The sequence below is a fragment of the Propithecus coquereli genome, unplaced genomic scaffold (genome assembly GCF_000956105.1).
Source record: "Propithecus coquereli isolate 6110/MARCELLA unplaced genomic scaffold, Pcoq_1.0 Scaffold172, whole genome shotgun sequence".
NCBI lineage: Eukaryota > Metazoa > Chordata > Mammalia > Primates > Indriidae > Propithecus > Propithecus coquereli.
This window is the reverse complement of record NW_012141858.1, coordinates 5,437,117-5,460,922: the sequence shown is the minus strand read 5'-3', so window position 1 is coordinate 5,460,922 and position 23,806 is coordinate 5,437,117. Positions and strand designations below refer to the sequence as shown.

The 23,806-nt window shown below is 36.3% G+C and overlaps 1 protein-coding gene across 3 annotated transcripts; it reads right to left on the bottom strand.

Moving 5' to 3' along the window:
* Nucleotides 1-511: 511 nt before the first annotated feature.
* On the bottom strand, nucleotides 512-18,404 carry TMEM19 (transmembrane protein 19). 3 transcript variants are annotated; one of them, XM_012642069.1, is made up of 7 exons: nucleotides 18,299-18,404; nucleotides 18,019-18,169; nucleotides 15,541-15,654; nucleotides 4,906-5,043; nucleotides 4,269-4,523; nucleotides 2,938-3,147; nucleotides 512-1,505 (listed from the first exon to the last, which is right to left on the bottom strand). In XM_012642069.1, the coding sequence occupies exons 2-7, from the start codon at nucleotides 18,146-18,148 to the stop codon at nucleotides 1,342-1,344; spliced, it is 1,011 nt and encodes a 336-aa protein (XP_012497523.1). In that variant the 5' UTR covers nucleotides 18,149-18,169; nucleotides 18,299-18,404; the 3' UTR covers nucleotides 512-1,341. The 3 variants fall into 3 exon arrangements, with proteins under 3 accessions (XP_012497523.1, XP_012497522.1, XP_012497524.1); XM_012642068.1 differs by having other exon boundaries at nucleotides 18,019-18,404; XM_012642070.1 differs by lacking the exon at nucleotides 15,541-15,654.
* Between the last annotated feature and the right edge of the window lie 5,402 nt (nucleotides 18,405-23,806).

The following is a 23,806-nucleotide window of genomic DNA, read 5'->3' as shown; positions in this document are numbered from 1 at the left end:
CACGTAAATCAGAATTTTGACTTGAGGCCCAGACACGAGTATTTTTTTAAAACATGTCCAGGTACTTCCAATGTATACCCAAAGTTCAAAAACAATGGTTGCAAACCACTGATTTGATTTGCTTAAGGATTAAGGATGTGACTGTTTTGCTTTCCTTCCTGAACTAAGTCAGTTCTATATTGGCATTATAGTAGGGTCACCAAATAAAGAATTCTAAACTTCATCCACTCTTGTGGTGGTTTATTCATGGATTCCTTCCCCAATTTCTTTAAGAAAGCAAAACGGGCAGGGAGAAAAAGGTACAGAAATCACATGAGAAACATTTAAAAATACTTTTAGTAAAATAATCCATACCATGTCAAAACTCCTTTAGCACATAGTAAATCAGAGTGAAGAACAAAACTGAAAAGCAGAATTCATTTTAGTTGAGACTACAATGTAAAGAAGAGCACAACTTAGATGTATGTAATAGGAAATCATACCATTTTCCAGCAACTTACAGGATAGTAAATTAAAAAGAAATTACAATAATTTTCCAATGACTCTTCAGCTGTTCGGGATGCCAATACTAAACCATATTCCTATACATACTTCAAAGAAAGCTATATAATACATTAAGAATTTTGAACTCAAGATAGTTTCTGTTCAGAGAACTGAACTATATAGTAAGGTGCACGTTTTTTAGATATAAGATAACGTTCTTTTGCTTTTAGTTAAAAATAATTTTTTTTCATGCTTTATAATGGTCATATGAAAAAGGCATTTACTTTTTTTCTCATCACTAACCCTGAGGAAGGAAGCACAAGTGTGGAGTAGGCCACATAACTCACTAGGGACCACTATCCACATTTTTCACAATTGTGATGGCAAGGTAATGGGAGAAGTCCAGGATACTATACTTATTTAGGCTTCCACATATATTAGCTTAAAACATTTAAGGCAGATACAACATTTGGGTAACTGGCACAGTAGCATTTCTCTGCCTCAACTGAGAACCATTTTAAACATCATCACTTTTAGGCTCTATGTTGGTTTAAACAAACAAAACAAAATAATACTTGACATTGACTACACAGGAATTTTCAATTCAATATATAGCAATATGTAGGGACAAGGTAGCTTCACTGCTCAAGAACCTCCATTCAGCAGAAGAAAAATATGCAGAAGTTCTATGAACTCTTCTCTTTCACTAGAAAGATGCTAGCTGTTACAAGGGAGTTGAGAGGAAAATGGAACTAGTAATTCTGCTTTGCGACTACAAGTATTATTCTTAAGATGAACACTGGAATTGCAAATTTAGGTGGACTCACCAGTTTTGATCTATGGAAATGAAATAAAAGTTTACTCCCTGGGCCAAAAACCCGAAGCAGCTGTTGGGAGCAAGAGGGCAATAAGGACAGAAGAAAACAGATTCACTGCGTTGTTATCAAGAATGGGTTTCCCTGCTATGTACTTTGCCTCATTTGTTGGGCTGTTGACCACCATGCCAGTGTTTTCATCCAAACCTGAAGTGGAAAAGAAGAAAGTGAGGTGGAAAACCCAAATGACTTGATTAAAAGAAAAAAAAATAGCTTTTTTCCTCCAAAGGAGATAATTTTTGAAAGATTCTTAGTGACTTGTAAAATGACATTGATGCATAATTTACATGATGAGAGATATGGAACCCTTGATTACAAAAGGCCTCTTTGAACAAATGAGCTTCAGCACACCTTGGTAATATTCTCTCAATACCTCTGGAGTTACTTCGTAAGTGGAAAGAGAACATTAACAGCAGAAAGGGCATGAAATTGGCAGGCTGGGCCTGCCTTCTCAGTGGTTCCCCCTCCAAGATCAACCTGTGAGGTCCCTGAGAGTAGGGTTCATGTCTGTGGCCTCAGCACTGGATCTACAGGGCCCAGCACGGTTTTGGCACAAAGGAGGTACACAAAAGTTTACAGGATAAATTAGTAGCTCCCCTACTGTGTACATTTCTTTTTCAATTCACTCAATATGATCAGAACTTCACCAGTTATAATGAAACCTAGGCTCTCAGAGGCTGGGGGGAAAAAAAAAGAAAAAAAAGAAACCTATGCTGTCTAAAAAACATGTGCACTCTGTATGTGTGTGTGTGTGTGTGTGTGTGTGTGTGTGTGTAGAGTTATCGACCCTTTAGTGGGAATTAAAATCAGATTGCTTCTTCCTTAGCATCTAAATGAGACTAACAAAACTGAGAGTGCAAATACTCTGACTGGTGGGGAGAGGAATGGAAGAAGGGCACATAGATTATTTTGGGGCATGAAGGACACTGGGAGGACTGTACTCAGAGAACCTTTCTCTAGCCTCCCAGCCTCCTCATGATGTCAATCAAAGGTGAAAACATGGTTGGTGAGGGTGTGGAGCAAATAGACACCTAACAGAATATGTCAGCACACTGATAGGACAGGAGAGCCTCAGAAGCAAAGCACAGAAAATTTTGAGGAAAACTTACTTTCCCATGTATCTTGAGTGGGGCTAAAAACTCAGTGGCCAGCACAGCAAGCACAATGTCACAGTACGAAAGTAGGTCATATGTGTTAGTCAGATTAGTACGATAGTTATCCCTCAAATGGACTTGGAAAACAAATTAAAATGATCTGATCCCAAATGTCCTGCTTTTGGGTGATGGTGGGATTGGGTGATGGTGATGGCCGATAAGCAAAACTATCTGTTTCCTGCACCATCATATCCTCCCCACATAGCTTCTAATCACTGCTCTGCAGGACTAATTCTCTTTCAATTAATTTAACACAAAATAAAAACAAAATTGTGGAAGAGACTTTGCCCTATCATTTCTGGTCCTTCAACACCCTGTGTCTTTGGATTTATTTTTAATTGTCACTTCTTTTTTTATTATTCTTTTCTTATTTCTTCCCCATTTCTTTAATATACTAAGAGGTAATAATAAGGAAATGTTCTTACCAGTAAACTGCATTGTAGCCCCTAAATATGAGTCCACAATTGATCCTAGTAATCCAGCTAGACCCCCAAATGCAATAATTGGCCACTGGGGAGCAGAAATGTCTAAATCATTCACAAAAACCAACTGTGTGAGGAAGTATGCAATGCCCACAAAGGTACCGCCAAGGAGACTTGAGGCAAGGCCCACCACTGTAACACCTCCATTGGTCCCTGAAGAAGAAACACACATAAAATCACCTGGTTAACAATCAGCAAACACATAAAGTCAAGGAAAGGAAAAAATTTTGATACCTCTCTAATTAAGGCTAATTCAAATAAAGCATTCTCTTTAATGCAATCTCAAGACCATAGCCTACTTAGAAAACTGTTTTTTCTCTGTAGTAACTCCTGACATTCTAAGCAGTACAGTGGAATGGTTCCATGGAGCCAGACTGCATGGTTTCAATCTTAGTTCTGCCACTCTGAAGCTGTGTGACTGTGGTTAATTTATCTCAACTACTCTATGCTGTAGATTCCTTGTTTGTAAGACGGAAAAGAACCAATTCATACGATGATTAATATTATGAGTATTAAGTGGTAATAAATGTAAAGCAGTTAGAACAGTGCTCTGTAGTAGGTATTCTACTATAATAGCTAATATGTTAGCTATCATAATAAAGATGATAAGAAGAGGAAAAGAAAAAAGGAGGAGGAGAAGAAGATGATGGAAAAGGAGAGGGTAGGGGAGAAAGAGAGGAAGAAGAAGATAACAAAAAAGAAGCAGTACAGTCCTTATATGAAATGCTTGAGACCAGAAGTGTTTCATACTTTGCATTTTTTCAGATTTTGGAATATTTACATAATACATACTTACTGGTTAAGCAACCGAAATCTGAAAATTTGAAATCCGGAATGCTACAACAAGCATTTCCTTTGAGCATCCTGTTAGCGCTCAAAAAGTTTCAGATTTTGGAGCATTTCAGATTTGGATCTGCAATTTGTAGTAGTAATTGATAAAGTTAATGGGGAACTGAGATGATGTTAAAGCACTAATTACGTAACAGGCCCTCAAGAGATACTCTATTGCTCCCCTTCTTTTCTTTCCCCATTGTTACGTTTGTAGGTCAATCTCTACCTTTCTGTATTGTTTATCTAGGTCTTGCTAATGTTTCCAAAATATATTATTTATTATCACCAATTCAATAGCCTATAATAGTTTTCTAATTTGCCTTTATTTAAGGAGACTAAATACAATTCTTAAAAGGCTCTAAAATAAGAAATACATTAAATCAAGAAGTTTTTTTTGTTTGCTTATTTTGTTTTTTTTTTAAGAAACTCAAATCAAGACTCACCAACTGGAACCTTCTCCCACGTTGTTATCAGCCTTGGCGGGCTTTTACTTAGAACCGTGCCAACTTCTGAAGCCCATGTGTCTCCAGCAGAGCAGGCCAGTGCGGCCAAGAGAGACAAACACATCCAGGAAGCAGTGTACTGCTTGGAAAAATCTATCGGGATTTCCCCAGGGCCACTTTCTATCATGTATAGCAGGGCCAGCTCTGTGGGCACAGCTCCATTACAAAACACCTGAATCCAGTTCCTTTGACCTCCTGAAAACAGATGAAAAGGACAAGAAATATTTTCTTCTCAGAAGGAAAATCATGCAGTTATAGAAATTTGTATTTTAAGGTTTAAGAAAAATGACTGACATTTTTAAAAAAAGACTAAAAGTGCTATGGCACCTTCGCCCATATTCTATACTGTTATTATTAAATCTGGAATAATTAAGGATAGACTCTAGTGCTTCTAAAACTCTGCTGTCATCTCCTATTGTGGTGAGATAAATAATAAACTAAATTAGGCTATTAAAGTAATTCTCGTATAAAAATTTATCTTTTTTGACAGTCTAATCAATGCGTTCTGATTAAAAGCTTATGTTGGGATGCAATAAAGTTTACCATTTTGAATAATATCAAAGAAAATTAATCTCACCTTCCTTATATTCTGAATCTAGACGCTTCTTTGTTTCTCCCTTCCATTTAGTGAGTTTTGAAGAAGTAAGAAAAAACATCAGCAAAGACGTAAAAAAGCTGAAATTTGCAATGGTTAGGATAAATCCAACCACTAGCCCTGAAAGAAACATACAAACACAGAATTATACTCAATCCATACATTAATGATGTGAAAATAGAATGGAATTTTCTTTCAGTTATTTTTACATTACAACCAGAAATGTGTATTTCTAATATATTTGCATTTTACCAATTAAGTTATTACCAAGCAGTAAACTGAATGTCATTTTTATTATATTGATCTTTTTTTTTTTTTTACACCATATTTTGGTCTCCTTTCAAACAATGCTGTAGGAATGGAAGACAGACAAACTTTTTATAATCAAGTTGCAGAAAAGAATGAACAGTAGTGATTTCATTATTAAACAATATATATTTTATATATTATATATACTGTTTGGACAGAAAGCTAGTTTGAAGAATTTCCAAACTAACCATGGGTCTCTCTGGGGAGATGAGATTATAGAATTTTTCAAGTGTATATCCTTTACAATTTCCCCCATTGCCTGGAATTGTTTTCTCCCTACTTCATAAAGGAAAGTCAAAAGAAATAAGTTTTTTACGCTTTTCAAAGAACTTTCATGTGCTATCTCATTATGTCTCACAAACTATGACGAGGGAATAGACAGTTTTTCTTAGCTAAGTTTTCCTGGGTAAATCCACAAAAATAATCCTGAATTTAATGTGAAACTAAAACCAGAATATGTTCTGTGAATGTGATTTTAGATTTTTAGACTTTTCTCTGCCTTTTTAGATTTTGTTCAGGCAAACAAAAAAAAAAAAAGAAGGGGATATCTTTCATTTTTTGATGAATGACCAATTTCAAGAAAAGCTTATAAAACCTGCAGTTCAATCACGAAAACAAAGAAGAAGGAAGCTTACATTTCATGACACAAAAGTAAAAAAGCAAAGGAAAGATGCATTCTTGATAACACAGCAATGTGGAAAAGGCCATTGAAATCAATTGCTAAATTAGCTGAAACATGCTTGAGACTTAAAGAACTTGCTGTGGGTTGTTTAAGATGTTATAAAACTTCTCTCTAGGTAATTCCTAGAGAGTACAGACATATTCTGGAATGGGCTTTTAAAATCACCCAGATAATCCTTAAAGGCCTTTTGTTACAAAATTTGAAAATGTTCTTGTGAATAAAATTTGATCGGAGAGGGAGCAAATATCTTCATCTTTATCACCCCAATAGTTCAATTCTACAAAAATGAATTAGAGTGAAAATATGAGTAAAATTAGCCATCTATAATAAGTGACAAAAAATAAGAAATAAGTGTTTGACAACTAAGAATATACAAAATTCAATCAAGGTGACTCCAGGAAATTAAGAACTGGATGTAACTGTCTCTAAGAATGCCTTTATCCCAAATGAGTTGTCCTATACACCGTATATAAAAAGAATATGCTAACAGATGGAGGTAGTCTGAATAGTAGTTATAAAATGAGAGTTTCAAAAACTGAATTTGTCATTATGTCCTGAACATGGTCCAGGTAAAGGTGGTTTAACCAGTCGAGTCCAATATTTGGCTTATTTATTAAGTAGAAATCTGTTGTAGACAGAGCTTTACTTCTCTGGGCATTAAATTTATACAACTATTAATAATTCTTCTTATTCTGACTGTATGCTTACCAAGCTAACTTTTAAAAAAAATTTTTAACTTTTATTTGGAAATAATTTCAAACTTACAGAAGGTTGTAGGAGGAAGAACAGTAAAAAGAACATTTGTATACTTTTCACCCAGATTCACCTACTATTAACACTTTGCCCCATTTGCTTTATGATTTGTGTGCTTTCTCTAAAGACATAAATATACATAAAATGTATTTTTTGGAACTATTTGAGGGTAAGTTATATATATCATGGCCCTTCACCTCTAAATACTTCAGTGTGTATGTTCTAATAGGGATATGCTCCTATATAATCACATTACAGTTATCAACTGCAGTAAATTTAACATTGATATAATATTTTTATTTACTATCTGTATTCCAATTTTGTCACTTGACTCAGTAATATCCTTTTGGCATTTCCCCCTGCAGTATAGGATCCAGTCTAGGGTAGTTGTTATATTTCTTTAGTCTCTTTTAGTATGGACCATTTCTATACGCCTTTTTTTTTCTGATATTGTCATTTTGAGAATCCAATTGCCCCATTTTTAAAAAACATGCTCCTCATCTTTGTTGCTTCATAAATTAATATAAATATATTGGAGACAGAAAACGTCTCAGGAGTTTTGCAGAGCTTTGCCCTGAAGGAATATGTGAACATGTCGGTTTGCATATAGAAAGCTGTTTCACTTCAGGAGGGCATCTCTGAAAGATTGGTAGCGGCTGCATCTCACAGTGGCGCGTCGATTCTCAGATCTGGGGCTCAGACTTGTTTTGTAAAGCAAGGCAGGTCTGCTAGGAGCCACAGGAGGGGAGCTGATCAAAGAATGACCCCCCCACCCGACAAACAGCCCCCTGTGGCTAAAAGCAATTAGCCCAAGGGACAGTTCCTGCAAAACTCCTGAGACGTTTTCTGTCTCCAATATATTTATATTAATTTATGGAGCAACAATCTTGAAGTGTCTGATGTTCCATCATGGTTAGATCCAGGTTATGCATTCTTCATCCAGATACTACTTGGGTGATGCCGTATCCCTCTCAGAGTGTCAGATCTAGAGGCTCCTGATGGCCATCCTCCTCACACTGCTGATATTAATTTTGATCATTCAGTCAAGGTATTGTGTAATTTCTTTACCACTTAATTATTATCTTTTCCTTTAGAATAAGAAGCAATCTGTGGGAAATACTTTAAAATCATGCAAATATCCTGCCCCTTATCAAAAATTTCCCCCAGATTTACCATTTCTTTATGATTTTGCCTAATCCAATCTTTACAATGATGGTAGCAATGCTAATTTTCCAGCACTCTCTCCACATTTTTCCAATCAGCTCTTGGCATTCTAACATAAGCAAGATCCCTCCTTCTCTCTCCCCTACTAATAATCCATACCGATTATTATCCGTATAGACTCATGAATTCCTATTTTTTCTAATAGCTTATATTACTGTGCTTAACTGGTACTCAGATTGTTCCAGATTTGGTCAGTGGGAGTCCTTTTCATTGGCTACTGTGCCCTTATGACATGAATTCATAATTTTTTTTTTTTTTGAGCATTTCCTTTCTTTCTGGTATAACAAGATGTTCTAGGCTCACCTCAAACCTACTCTGCCCTAGTCCTGTAAGCAGCCATCTCTCTGAGGAGCTGTGGTTCATTTTAATAGGTAATGTATATTAGACACCAAGATCTAGGTTCTCAAGTGTGCTCATTGCTACTGGGGTATCTTTGCTGTTTGTGGACAGGACAAATAATTACACACACTGATATACACAAACATACAAATATACACATAGGAATACACACACACATTTTAGAAATCACAAGATCACACCAATACAAATTGCAATCCATCCCCACAGGGTTCTCTCTTGCCTTCCTCCCTTCCATATCTGTATGCTTCATTTTCCTTAGTAAGAACCCTGACTCCCAACTATGACAAATTCACTCATTCGCTCAGTCCTACAGTATATCTAAAATTGCTTCAGAAATGCTTCACTCATACTACCACAAAATAAACCTACTAAAAATAGTTTAGGATTTGTTTGTAATTTTCCCTTCCTCTCAACCTAAGCCTGAGGTATACAAGCTAAAAACAGTGTTCATCGGTTACTCTTTTCTTTCCTTTCAGTGTGCTCATAGTATTCATTTGAATGTAACTGAGTTCATTTCAGTTTGCTTTCAGTTTTAAATTCTCTTCCTTCCAATCCTTACTGATTTAATTTAATTTCTTAAATATGTAGAACATGCTTCCAAAAGCCAAACTTACACAAAAAGGTAAGAAACATGCCACTTGGAAAAATGCCACTTCTTCCCAGATCCACCCCCAATCTTTAGCTTTCCCTCCAGCCTTTGTAAACAGCTGCATTACTTTCCTTTCTGTGTTTGTTTGTTGTATTTGTTTATCATTCCTGTGCTTCTTTTTAAGCAGATACATGCATTTTTCTTATTTTTCCCTTTTTTCTTACTTAAAAGATAGCATTCTCTATATGTTCTTTTGAACTTTCAAGCAAACTTTTGATAATGTTATAGTTCTTCTTTTAGGGAGAGAATGTACTAATCTGCCATGAACATTTAGGTCACTGTAACCAAGAAGCTGACATTCTGCTTTGTAAATTGGTCTCTCATGAGTTTTACTGGTTTTTGTCCAAACTTGAGAGAGCTTCTAGTCTGGGCGCCTGACAAAAATCTAACTCTAGCCCTCCAGGGTAGGGGTTCATTTTCCCAGAATGTGATAACCTCACTAAGGTACTATTATCTTGTGTGGTACTGTCCAGGCTGCCTGCTGTTATCCCTAGTTTTTCTATTTTATTTCTGCCTATGAACTGATCCATCCCTGACTTACTCTGTGGTTGACCAATTCTGTTCTCTGTAACTCTCATGATAAATATATTCTGTTCTGTTAAATGAAGAATTTTATTAAATAAAATTATGTTAAACAATAGAGCCAATATTACACAAGATATTAAATAATTTAATACTTAATGAATCTATTTATTTAATAAAGAGGTATTAAATAAACAATATCCTATTAAATAAAAGAACAGGGGACCAGGTTTCTTTTTCTATAATAACCCTTTCCATTGCTTAGCTCGAAATTCAAGTATCATAACCAATGAGATAGTTATTCATTGATTCATCCAGAGATGCTCAATTACTGGTATTTTACCTAAGTTTAATATATTTTGAGAGTGTAAGAAATAGGGGAACTTGGTATAAAGTAGTAATAAAGCACTTCGGCTCTGGAGTTGAGTAGTCTGGAGTTCAAACTTTGGCTTCTCCACTTACCTCTGTGAGACTAGCCTCCTTAAGCTTCAATTTCACATTGGTGAAATGAGAATAATCAAAATTCCTATTTGACTGGCTTGCTATAAAAAGTTAGAGATGATTTTTGTAATATGCTTATTATATTCTCCAGGATGTAGGAGACCCTTAAGAAATGTTAGCTAATGTCATTGATACTGATAGCAGTGACAGTTCCAGTGACAAAAGCTCAACAACAATGATAAATATTATTATTATTCCAATTTAAGTTTTTTCAACTGATTTTTAAAACGTTATAAATGTAGTACATAACTATTGGAGTAGAAAGCCAAAACATATGGAGGTATAGGAACTGAAAGTGAAAGTGTCTGTCCTCTTCCCCTTCATAAATAGTAATTGTTAACAATTTGTTCCACTGTCTTTAAAAAAACCCACAGTAGGAAGGCCCTAAAACAACCTACACTGAGATGTTACAACCTACACTGAGATGGCAAATGGCATCTACATCCTTTTTACTTCAGTCACCTTAAAATACTACATAAAGTGATCAATGTTCATGTTGAAGACAGGTTCAGATTGAGGAAATAAATTTAAGACAGTGTGCTCTGAAGGAATGCTTTCCTTCATGTAGTCTAAAAATATCTTGGAACTTTTGGCAACTCCCAGCTATGTCTACATTTTTAGATTAGTAACTGCTATCTCCTGTTCATATCTGTTCCACCTCTCCACTGCACCCCATGAATCTCTAATTATCAATGATTAGGGGTTCATATATGGGACAATAAGGTACTCACAAAGAACTTGAAGACTCAAGGATTATGGCTGCCTTCTGAGCCTAAAGGTAACTTCTATCTAGATGCCATCTAGGGGAGCAAAAGAACACTGTCTACAAATGTCTGATAGTGGGAATAGAGTTATATCCCAAATTCTAACCAAGGTGACCTAGGTAATCTCTGGGAGGCAGAAGAGGGAAAGGCAGGGCTGAAATTTCACAGTAATTTAATCAACCCTAATCTATCTAATCTATTGTTTTATATGCACTTCATAGCAATTTAACTGGTTAGCCCAAAATGTAGAAAGTGAAGGCCAAAAGAACCAGAAGTTGGCAAACTTGTCGAACTCTGTCTGAGGGAGGGGACCCTTTGACCTGTGGACATGTGTTACTGTTTCTCAGACTTTGTACTCACCAAAGCAACCTTATAATTATAATCTGGCTTCTCAAGTGGCCTGACTACAAAAATAGGACATGCCTGAACAGTGATGTTTGTATTCCAGTTTGCCTGGTAGCTCTAGATATGATCACATTAATAAAGCAGCATTCTGGCTCATATATCAATCCCTTATGACAATGAGCAATGTTCAGCCAGTTTTCTTGGCCTGACAGAGTGAAGTTTCTACTTTAGAAAGACTAAACATAAGACCTGAACTACAGTGACAAAAAAGAGGTAAGGCCACCCTTGTGGGACCAGACAGAATACCAACATTGGCCTTTCCTGACAACACTCTATCTTGCTGTGTACTTCCATTATACTTACAGCATCTCTTTCTGGGGATTAGATGTCTCAAACTCATCTTATTTTTATCTGTCTCCCTTGACTATAAATGTAAGCTCAATGACAGAAGGATTTTTATCCATTTTATTCACTGTTAAAATCCTAAGTGCCCAAAACAGTTCTTGGTATACAGGGGACCCTCACTAAGTATTTGTTGAAAATAAATAAAGAAAAGGTAAACCACTCAGCCTAACAGTTTTTGTAAATGGAATTAAATTAGAACTTGCCAAGTCAAAAAGCCTGATAACAAATTGTCCACATTCACATGTTCAAAGGAAAACTTTCAGTAACTACACAGAACTATGTTAACAATGAGTATGCAACATTTCCTTGGAGTAAATCACCTGTACAGTACTTTACAGTTTACATGCACCTTCCCACATATCCCCTCATGTGACCCTCCTTATCCTGGCAACACTCTCTCTCTCCAGTAGACCAGAGCCCTCTACTTCACTGTGCACCTTAAGCATTGCCTCATACCTTCCCCCATTCCATCAACACCGAGGTATGTGTTCCTGTCAAGGGGGGCTGTAAATACCCAGATCCTGAGACACAGTTCTGTAAGTCTTACTTCTCAATCCCAAACACACTAAAGTCACGATGTGGTAAACCTTAGTAAAATTCTTTATGTCTGTGAATAGCGGTATAGTGGAAGGAAAACAGTTAAAATAACATTTGTAAAATACTTGTTTGCCAGTTCTTAGTGTTTTACATGGATAACTCTTCATGATAACTCATTGCTATAGAAACTATTATTTCTTTCCATTTTACAGATGGGAACATTGTAACACTGAGAGTTTAAGTAACTTGAAGTCATACTCCATGACAATATTCCCAACTACTATGATATACTTTAAATCAGCAATACATTTTTTATCCTTAAGGAACAAAAAGTTCCAAACAGTAAGATACCAATGTTTCATAGAATGAAATGATTAGGAAAAGATCAGAGGTTTTTAAAATAAAACTATTATTTCCTAAGCACCTATTATGTGCCTACCACTATTCAAAAAAACATGGGACACAGAAGCATTAGATACACTGTTTGTCCTCAAGGAGTTTATAATCTAGTAGGTGTCCTTTGTTCTCAAGCAGATTGAGTGGCATATTATAGTAACCAGGATAATTTTTTAGAAGCAAACAACCTGATTTTAGAACTATCAGTTACTACTGAAAAGGAAGTTAACAACATGCTTCCATCTACTACATTGGATCATTTCCATCATTAGGGCTGGCAGCAAAGTAATGACTTTATTAGGTTTGAATCCTATACAATGTGAATGCCTCATTAAGTACTAAGAAGCCTAGAACAATATAGCCTTTCTAAGTGGGAATACTTCATTTAATCTCATTCTGGGAGAGTTAATTTTAATTTTCTGCAGTTTTCATTATTTTCCCCCTAGAACTTTCTCATTAGCCTTCAAACCTCTCTATATACTTCTCCATTAATGCAGATGATAATAATCAGCATATATAATGAGGTAGGAGAGAAGTGAGAGAGAGATGGGCAGTAATATGAGCAGAGATATGGAGAAAGAAACAAAGGTTTGTGGCAATGCCAATTTAAGTCATTCACATAGAAACATACAGTTGAAAATAGATAATCACTAACAGTGAAGGTTTGCATAGTGCTTTACAGTTTACAAAGATAGGGCGTCTCTCACACAATATCTTGTTTGGGCCTCACCAATAAGCCCATAAAGTATTACTATTGGACCTATTTCACAAGAGATGAATAAAGTGAGGCTCCCAAGTTAGATGACTGGCCAAAGTTCACAGCAATAACAGGTGGCAGTGCTAGGTTTCAAATATATATCTTTTAATTCTAAATCAAGATAGGCAGGAGAAGAGTAGAGGCCCAAGGGCTAGAAGGTAGGAAAGGAAAGGAAATGGTAGCAGGAAAGAAACAAAAGTAGAGATCAGAAAAGTAAAAAAAAGTAAGGTAAAAAAAAGTAAGAGAAGTAGCATAGAGGCTAAAGGAAGATGGAATTTCAAGAAGGACTTGAGCTTTCTTGCTATAGATAGGTCAACAATAATAAATAGTAAGGCCAGGATACCTGAGAAAGAACCTTTTTTTTAGCAAAGCATAACTCTATGTTATTACATTCAAGAAGAGCTTGTTCAAATTATTTGTAATAAATGGATTCCAAAGTGCTAACAGTAGTGCCTGGTACATAGTAAGTGCAAAATTAGCATTTGTTAAATAAATAAAACATAACCATTCCTCATACTTATTGATTATATGGTAAAAAAATTCATATAAAAATGTCAACATGTCTAATTAATTTTAATTCTCAACTACCGACTCAGAATGAAAAAAAAAACTCTCAATGGAACTTGAACAATGTTTCTCATTTATGAAAAAAAGAGAATTAGCATGATTCTGAAGAACTCTACCTAATAATAATAAGTACTCAATACATGTTGGCTATGTGTCCAGGCACTGAGCTAAGAACTTGATAGTAATTACCTCATTTAGCTCTCACTATGCCCTAACAATGAAATCAAGGGTAAATCTAGGTTTGGGGGTGGAGGCTGAAGCTTATATAATTTGGGAGCCCCCTTTAAAAAAAAGAGTACAAAAATATCTTTTAACTTTGCAAAATTTACAAAACCATAGGACCATGAAAACATATTGCTAGGGCTCTTCCCAAGGCCTTGGAAGGTACTACTGCAAGTGAGGTATTCTCAAGTTTAAGCTTCATTAAATTAATGATATATCCTTCCCTAGGTTAAGTATTAAAAACTTCATTTTTTTATGACAAGAAAACTGAGGCATAGAGAGGTTACATGACTTTTTCAAAGCTATAACTATTATTCAAATTCATCCTGGCTGACTCTAGTGCTTTTTCTTTTACCCATCATGCAATCTTGCCTCCATAAAGGTCCATTCTAGTTTATAAAACTTTATAAGAAACATCTGCTGTACATAAATACAGAGGGGACAGAGGGTGTTTATAGTGCATTAGAGGCTAAAGATGAGCAGCATTTTCAAGGTTGGGTAGGTGGCTTTCAGACTCATCCATTCTAAATAATCCTCATCCTGTAGTGATTACATCCTATAGGAAGTATTTTGGGGGAATCCTAAAGTTTTGGTGTTTATAACACTGGTAGGATATGAAAGCTCTAATGTCAAATCAGATCATGTCATGCTCCTGATTTGAGGCAGAGGGATCTTACCTAGTTTGGAATAAAATTCTTACTGTGGTCTACAAGCCCCAATATGACTCAGTCCTTGCCTATTTCTTCAACTTTATCTCTACTATTTAAATGAGCCTGATTCTTCTCACTCTCATTTAAAATAAGGCAGGCTTGTACATGTCAGGGATTTTCCATTTGTTATTCTGTCAGCCTGGAACATCCTCTCAGATCTTCTCATTACTGGCTTCTTCAGGTCCCAGGTTAAAATGATCTCCTTAGAGAAAAGCACCTGACCTTTTCTCTGTCTATAGAAGAATGACCCACATCTTCCAACATACACACTATTGTCTTTTTTCTCATAAATTTCATCATTATCATAAAAGTTTTAGATATTTTATTTATTATCTATCTGCCCTAAAGAATAAAAATTCCATGAGAAATGAAACCTTGTCCTTGTTCACAGCTACATCCCCAGTTTCTAGAACAGTGGCACAGAGTAGTAAGTGCTTAATAAATATTTGCTAAAAGAAGGAATAAATGGCCTGTCCCCAGCTCAGTTCTGAAAAATTAATCTAGAACACTAAGTCTGGACTGCTTTGCTTGAGATTACTAACAGCAATTTCCAAGAGTTATTCTTTCCAACTGTTCCTCTATGTTACACCTAGGAGAAGTGCTCCAATGTTTCTGTTAGTAGGAGAATAATCAAACTAAAGGAGCAGAAAGGAGGAGTCAAGGTCCTTTCTCAAAAGGCTATCCTATTAATCTACTTTGTATCAATTACAAAGTTAAATTTGTACATTACACTAAAACTATATGTTACTTTGGGAAATTTTAACAATAGGAATGCTCAGCAATACATAACTTTAACATGTCTAAAATATATAACGTTATGATTTATAGTACCATATATTCAGAATTTAGAAAACATAAGTTTAAATATGAGCAAGCATTTATTATATAGTTAAACATTCAAAATTAAAACATACCTCCTAAAGCTCCACTATGATCTAGACTTTTCTTTTTAAAGCCATTAGAGACGATCAAAACAGGAACAACAACAGAAAACAGCCAACGCCAAGGAGAAACAGGCCGTAAATTACCTGAAAAATTATAAAGGTGGAGCACAAATTGTGAAGTCTGCACAGGTTAATCTTGGCACTAAGCTTTGATAACTGCTATCTGGATTAAAATACTATCAAAAGTAGAAAGACTGAGATGAAGTCACCAAAGAAAAATACAGTCATACAGTCATATGTCACTTAATGATAGGTATATGTTCTGGGAAATGTGTCCTTAGGCAATTCCATCATTTGAAAACATAGACAGTACTCACACAAACCTAAATGGTATAGTCTACTATACACCTAGGCTATATGAGGAACCTGCAGCCTCAAAGCCACATGTGGCCCTCCAGATCCCCAAGTGCGGCCCCTCGACTGAATACAAATTTCACAGAACAAATCCCTTTATTAAAAAGGATTAGTCAATTATAACACAATGGTCAGTATTTGTGTATCTAAACATAGAAAAAGTACAGTAAAATGCAGTATTATAACTTTATGGACCATTGTGTATGCAGTCTGTTGTTGACTGAAACATCGTTATGAGGCATATGACTGTATTTGTGCTGAGATTTGTATATTTCCAGAGGGGCAATCTTACCGAGAAATGGTCAAATGAGTCATGTCAAAGTTTTGAGAATATTTACAGCTATTAAAATATTTATGATAATGGGTATTTCAAACATGGGCATTTGGAGATTGAAATGAATCTCTGGTTCCTCATTTTTCTGAAAGGCTCATTTTAAATTTCAAGAATTACACAGAACAAATTCTTTATTTAACAGGATTTTATTCCTCCCTCTGCCTCTCAGAGCACACCTGATTCAATGGTTAGAAATTGACTTTCCCAAAGGTTGCATCCAGCTCACAGATGTTTTGTTTGGCTAGCAGTGTTTTCAAACAATTTGAGTCAATAATTAAAGATTAGATTTCATATTAAAAAAACTAGATTCTTGGCTTCTGTTATAAAAACCTTAAGTTCTAGCCCACATGGCAGAATTAACTGAAGGTGAAGAAAGGCCTCCTTTTTTAGATAAGCCATGGTTTTCCTGTTTTAATTCCCCACCACTCCTGACAGATTCCTAAACACCAAGGCTGAATGATTTCTTCATAGGAAAGACAAACATGAACTACTGCTTATGTTCATGTTTTTATCAAAAATGGGAAAATGAAAGCCAAAGAGGGCCAAGCGTTCACCAAAAAATGGGAAAAATCTTACTTATGAAAGTGAAAACTATTGACATGTTTAATATGCAAAAACTTGGCCAGCTCCATTCATTTGCAGTAGATGACTGGCCCCAGGGGGACACTTCAATTTACAAATCCTGGTTTATTCTATTTAGTTTAGGTTACAATTAATCCTGGCACCAAGAATCTTCGCTCACTTCCCTCCCCCCAAACCCCTACTCCCTATTGTGAATCATTATGAATGAACAGCCCTACTGTACCCTGGAGAACACCTATCCAATTATTCACAGTCTCTCTACAAAAGGACTAAGATCTAAAATGGCAATCACTTATGATATAACCATTTATAAGAGTTCATTTTCTCACTCTCCTTTTCACCTTTTCCTTTGTTCTGAACTGACCAACATTTTGTTTTTACAGGAATACCACGGAAGTTTGTGTGTAGACAGGATCATGCTCTAAAGTACCTTCAAAACCTTAAAGACCTGAGTCCAGAGTAGCTTACAGCAAAGTAGCTTCAGGCTTTAAAAGGAGTCTATTCTTCTGAAGTGACCAAATGTCAGACAAATCCTTCAAATCTCCAAATGTAAACATTATACTGTCTTTAATTCTTATTTTTACAGGACACTTGAAGCTGATAAACTACATTACTAATATTCTTATTCAAAATTAAAAGCATCACTGTGATTGCTTTACAAAACTATGTTTCACCTCACTTTTTAACCAAGATAGATAGCATATTACATAAAATACTAAAGACATTTTGAAATAGGTATAACTAGTATTCTCACACAAGCATCTATTAAAGGGTTTAAAACGTTCAAGGCACCCTTTATGTTAGTGAGTTAAATTCAGATTGTGGAAGTAAACACAACCACTCATAATCATGAGTTCACAACGGTACAATTTCAAATTTCGCGGATTAGATTATAGAAAAACAATTTAGAACAGGAAGGTAGTTTGAGGTCAGGAGTTCAAGACCAGCCTGAGTAAGAGTGAGACCCCGTCTCTACCAAAAATAGAAAAAATTGGCCAGATGTGGTGGCTCCCGTCTGTTGTCCCAGCTATTTGGGAGGCTAAGGTAAGAAGACTGCTTGAGCCCAGGAGTATGATGTTGCAGTGAGGTATGGTGACGCCACTGCACTCTACCCTGGGCAACACAGTGAGTGAAACCCGTCTCCCCCCACAAAAAATGAAAAAGAAAATCATACTTACCATAATAGGTGCTTGCAGTCATGGACATAATCCAGAAAGCTAAAGAAATGCAGATGATCAGGCTCAATATAACTATATTAGTTATCATCTTTACATATCTTTTGCATATATTGTCGTCAAGATTTGTCATGGAAGGTAAGGATATGAGCACCTGAGGGAGAAAATATGTAGCGTTTCTGAGAGAAATAAAGTCATTTAAGCTGCCAGCAAAAAACTCGTTTAGAGGTAAACATAGATGCCAATATGTTCCACCGATTGAACAAAAAGAAAAAATACAAACTCGAAATCTTTCCAGAAACTGCTGCTAGTGGAGAACTCCAATTCGTATGGACTAGGTCAAAGCCTCACTGGAAAAGCAAAGAGCGTCCGTCCCCTCAGAGCCGGCTCCGGGCTGGCGGTCACTTCACACCTGAACCCCACGACCAGGAAGGTGAAAGGCAAGGCCGAGGCAGCCAATCCGCGGCCCCGAGCGGCGAGCTCCGCCCACACCGCCCGTCGCAGCGCTTCCACACGCCGCCTACGGGGAGTGTCCGCTGGCGAAGAGGCGCAGCGTGGGGCGTCCGAAGCTGGACGAGTGTGGGCAGTGAGCCCGGTGCGACCGATCGCGGCCGCGTCCCGACAGTCGCCTGCGCTACCCCAGGGTCCAGGTCCAGCCGTCCAGAGCCGAGACAGCTGGGGCTCAGTCTGCACTTCACTGAGCCTCCGCCTCCTGCGATTTGCCTCCTACGCGCATGCGCCGCAGCCGCGTGAGGCCTCCGCTTAGCTCAAGTATGCAGGGACTGCTGGAACTTGGGCTGGGTTCGCTTTGCTGCTGAGAGTGTGGACGTCTGGGAACTTAGGTCCTTGAGTTTGGGGACGTCCTTCACGTTGAGAAGTGAAACCACCACCGGGATAGTAATAGAATAACGAAATGCAAGTGAATTTAGACCCTGTAAATACATTTCAAGCATAATATCCGAATCCTTCTTCATCTATGAAAATTTGTGCCAGTTATTAATAGTATTATGGATTTGAGGGGCAGGGGAATAGAGTGTGTTGTAGAAACAGAATTTCGTGACTTAGAAAATCATTTAAGGCTGGGCTCGGTGGCTCACGCCTGTAATCCTAACACTTTGGGTAGCCAAGCCTTAGGCCGTGTGAGCAAGAGCGAGACCCTGTTTCTACACACACACACACACACACACACACACACACACACACACACACGAAAGTAAAAGAAAGAAAAATTAGCTAGGCGTGGTGGCCCATGCCTGAAGTCTCAACTACTGGGAAGGCTGAGGCAGGAGGATCACTTAAGCCCAGGATTTTGAGGTTGCAGTGAGCTATGATGCTGCCACTGCACTCTAGCCCTGGCGACAGAACAAGACCTTGTCTCAAAAAAGAAAGAAAAAAGAAAATCATTTAAAACAATATCGTCTAGTACTTATAAAGTGCCAGACTCTGCTGACTGCTAGCGATGTAAAGATACAAGTAAACATCGTTCCTGCTATTGAGCTTTCACGTAATAGTCCTAACACCACTTACATAGTGAAAATATCTACTCCCACACCCCTCATTAATTAAAGTGTGTGTAGTCAATTCATTTAGAAAGCAGAATGTCTTGTTAGCATTAAAAATCCGAGTCTTGTCACTGATTTCATGTTTTATTCGAAATTAATCTTTGGTGGCCTAGGTTATCAGTAACTAACTGATAATTAAATTATTTAATATATTCGTGAATTTTTTCAGTTAATTGTCGACTGTGTAAGAAGAAGAGATAAATGCATTTCAGACATAGTACACAATTGTGTTTTAACCCCGTAAGACTAGTTACTTTTAAAAACTCACATTATTTTATTTTATTTTTTTTAATACTTTCAGCCCCTACTGAAGCAGAACTCTCACATTATTTTAAATTTCAAAATACATGCCAAAGATAATTGCTGTTTTCTTTGGTAAGGCATCTAATTAACTAAGAACCAAATCTGTGAAGTAGGACTATGATAGGAGAGGCTTTCTCGTAATAGATCACATACATATGTGATCTTTATGCAGAAATTTATTATGTGCCCATTTTTTTGTCTCAGTCTGTTCTGTATAGGTAAATGATTGGATTATCTCACCAAGCTGATTGGCCAATATCAATGTTACCAGCTATTGGTAAGGTTATTATTACTGATAAAAGCTAATGTTTTTGTGGTTTGCATAGTGACCTTGTTTTTGTCTGCTCTTAGACAAAATTATGAACTGGTCTTTTTTTTTTTCCTCCCTTACTTCATCACAGTCACAAAGTGACTTTGTCTGATCAGTTGGTGTTCTATGAGAAAACCAGCTTTACTTTTGAGTGTCAAGCCATCTCCTATCAGCACTGGAGTGTAGCTGTGTCAGGTCAGTTCCTGGATATCAAGGATGATTTTCTTTCTTATGACTATTAGATCTGGCTGAAATTGCATATTAAATAATAGTGCCAGTGAACTGACTCTTCAAATGAATATTTCTCTTCCATTTCTTCCAATGTCCAATTATTGATGTTTTCCATAAAATAAGTTATTTTAGCTTAAGACTGAAATAATTTGGAAGAATTAATATATAATTAATATATTTAACATAAAATAGTCCGTCCTTATCTGCAGTTTCAGTTACCCATTGTGAACAGTGGTCAGAAAATATTAAATGGAAAATTCCAGAAATAAACTTCATAAGTTTTAAATTGCATGCCATCTCAGTAGCATGATGAAATCTCATGCTGTCCAGCTCCATCCCACCTGGGATGTGAATCTTTCTTTTTTTTTTCCCTCTTTGTTTTATTATTTCAAAATATTAAGGGGGCACAAATGTTTCTGTTACATGGATAGTGTTTATAATGCTTAAGTCAGGGGCTATAAGTGTATCCCCTACCCCAATAGTGTTCACTGTACCTATTAGGTAGGCTTTTACCTGCCCCCCCTACTCCGCACCCCCGCTTCTTGATTTCCAATTGACTTTTACTTCTCTCTGTGCCCATGTGTGCCCATTAATTAGTTCCAGACTATTAAAGGACATGAATCTTTCCTTTGTCTAGTGTATCCATACTGTTGACACTACTCACCTATTGGTCACTTAGGAGCCATCTCAGTTATCAGATCAACTGTTGTGGTATCACAATGCTTGTGTTCAGGTAACCCTTCTTTTACTTTTATTACAGTATATTGTTAACATTAGGTCTATTATTGTTAATCCCTTGCCTAATTTATAAATTAAGCTTTGTCATAGGTATATAGATATGGGAAAGAACATATCATATAATAGGGTTCAGTAATATCTGAGGTTTCAGACATCCATTGGGAATCTTGGAAAGTATCCTTTTTTTGAAAAATCATGATTTTACTGTCTTAGTTTTTATAGACTATGCCAATGTTAAAAATTTCAGCAAAGTCTTTGTTTTTCTATTTACTTTAAAAGCCATTTTCTATTAATAACAATGTAGAATTTCTGGTTAAGCATTTCCCCCACACTTCAAAAATATCTCTGATCAAATTTAAGGCTGAGAAATTTCATATACACATTGGATAGTGAGAGTGCATTAGTGAAGGCTCTGGGAAGAAACTTAAACACCTTTGTTTAAATCTTTCCAACAGTTAATTCTGTCCATACCACAGATTCCTTTCATGTAGAAAACATGAGTTTGAGATTTATTATGGCAATCATAGAACAGACTGAAAGTTCATTGTTGCACTAATCTTTAAATTTAGCAATATGCATACTTATTTATATTTAAGTGCTCTTTGATATAAAGAAGTTTGGATTTCTCTAGGATAGACATTTGGTACTTTACACCAATTGCAAAAATTATCCCAATAGCAAAAAGCGCTTATTATTTGCTAGGAAAATATCAGTGGATTTTATGTACAATCCTTTGAATCTAAGCCAAGAGAGTGGTTTAGATTTTCTAAAATCTGCTGATATTTCAGAGTACCTAATACATACATGTCAGACCCCCAAGATCTGAAAAGAGAAAAAAAAACACAACACTGCACACCAGTCTCTGCCTTAAAGGAACATGTAAGATGAAAACAAACACGTGGACCAGTGGTTCCCAACCTTTTTGGTACCAGGGATGAGTTTCATGGAAGACAATTTTTCCAGGGACAGGGGTAGGGGATGGTTTTGGAATGATTCAAGTGCATTATATTTATTGTGCAATCAAACCTCTCTGCTAATGATAATCTGTATTTGCAGCTGCTCGCCAGCGATAGCATCACCACCTCAGCTCCACCTCAGATAATCAAACAGGCATTAGAGTCTCATAGGGAGTATGTAACCTAGATCCCTCACATGCGCAGTTTCCAGCAGGATTCCAGCTCCTATGAGAATCTAAAGCTGCTGCTGATCTGACAGAAGGTGGAGCTTATACGGTGACACAAGTGATGGGGAGTGGCTGTAAATACAGATGAAGCTTCAGATGAAGCTTCACTTGCTAGCTGCTGCTCACCTCATGCTGTGCGGCCTGGTTCCTAACAGGCCAAGGACGGTTACCAGTCTGTGCCCCAGGGTTGGGGATTGCAGATGTAGATAATCACATTATGATAAAATGATGATTTTACCCAAGTTATATATAAAACAGAACTCAAGGAGAGGCATTATATCACTTTGGTGTGTTTAGGAAAGGTGTCACAAGAGAGAGGAAGCATCCAAGCTAAGACTTGAAAGATGACAAGGAGTTTGGTAAGTGACCAAGCTAGGGGAAGTATAGTTTATAAAGATTGGTTTGGTGGTTAAGATCAAGAAAAATAGGAAGCTCAAGAGAAAGGATATGAGTGAGAGATAAGGTTTGTAGTATTTGCTTAATAATTTATTAAACTGAAAATGCATCTGAGAGAGAGGCATATACCTGCCTTCTTGGCATTAAACCCAAAGATTTTTTTTTTTTTTTAAACTTTTGGAGCAAACATTTTAAAAGGCTAGGCAGCAATTTGAAGACTGATTTGTTGTTACTAGATTCAACTCATTCTGACAGGGCATTAGGGAGAAGGTGGGGAGCAGTGAGGGTGGAGATTAACAAATAGAATATTTTTTTTCCGATAGCCTTGAGGACAGGGAACATGTCTGGTGGATGCTAGTTTGCTCAGTGTCTCTTAGTGAATGTTAAGATGGTATTTTTGGAATACTGTCTTGTTTGTATTAAAAACAATATTTTAATGATGATAAAACAATTAGGAAAAAATAATCTTTTTTCCTTGTTATTAAAATATTTTCTTTGATTATTATGTCTACAAATAAATTTTTGTGAGCCTCAAATTAGTCAGGACAGACTCTTAGAATTTTTATAGCCCTTCATATATCTGGTCTAGATTGCATATCCAATATTTAAAACAGTGCAAATAAACTATAATGTACATTTATATATAACTTGAGCAATGAAAATGAAAATAATTCCTCTTCAAGGTTTTATATATTTTTATTTGGTTTACAATGTGTTTCAATTGAGGGAGAAGGACTTCTACAGAAGTCTTTTAGGGGGTCAATTTAGGGGAAGAACGTCTACAGAAATGTTTATGTACCTTTTTTGGAAATAACAGGCATGACAGTAATTTCCCTGGAAGAAAGTTTTTAATATCAACATACTTAGAATACAGTTTTGTGAATACAATATGCAGTTGTTTAATATACACTACAAAATCCTTAGTTTTAGAAAGTTTCCAACTGTCTAAATATTAAAAGAACCCACATTCTGGTATAAAGATGAACAATTTTCTTTATTATACCAATATTAAAATTTACCCGTATTCTAACATTGAGAAATGAGATAAAATACCAACATTTTAAAGTT

Excerpts from the sequence above, each read along its gene's own strand:
- TMEM19 (XM_012642068.1), bottom strand. The coding sequence starts at position 18,148 with ATGACAAATCTTGACGACAATATATGCAAAAGATATGTAAAGATGATA. Across the intron at positions 4,524-4,905 it reads AGATTCAGAATATAAGGAAG|GAGGTCAAAGGAACTGGATT; the intron begins GTGAGATTAATT and ends ATCTGTTTTCAG. Across the intron at positions 1,506-2,937 it reads GGCTACAATGCAGTTTACTG|GTTTGGATGAAAACACTGGC; the intron begins GTAAGAACATTT and ends TTTCCACTTCAG.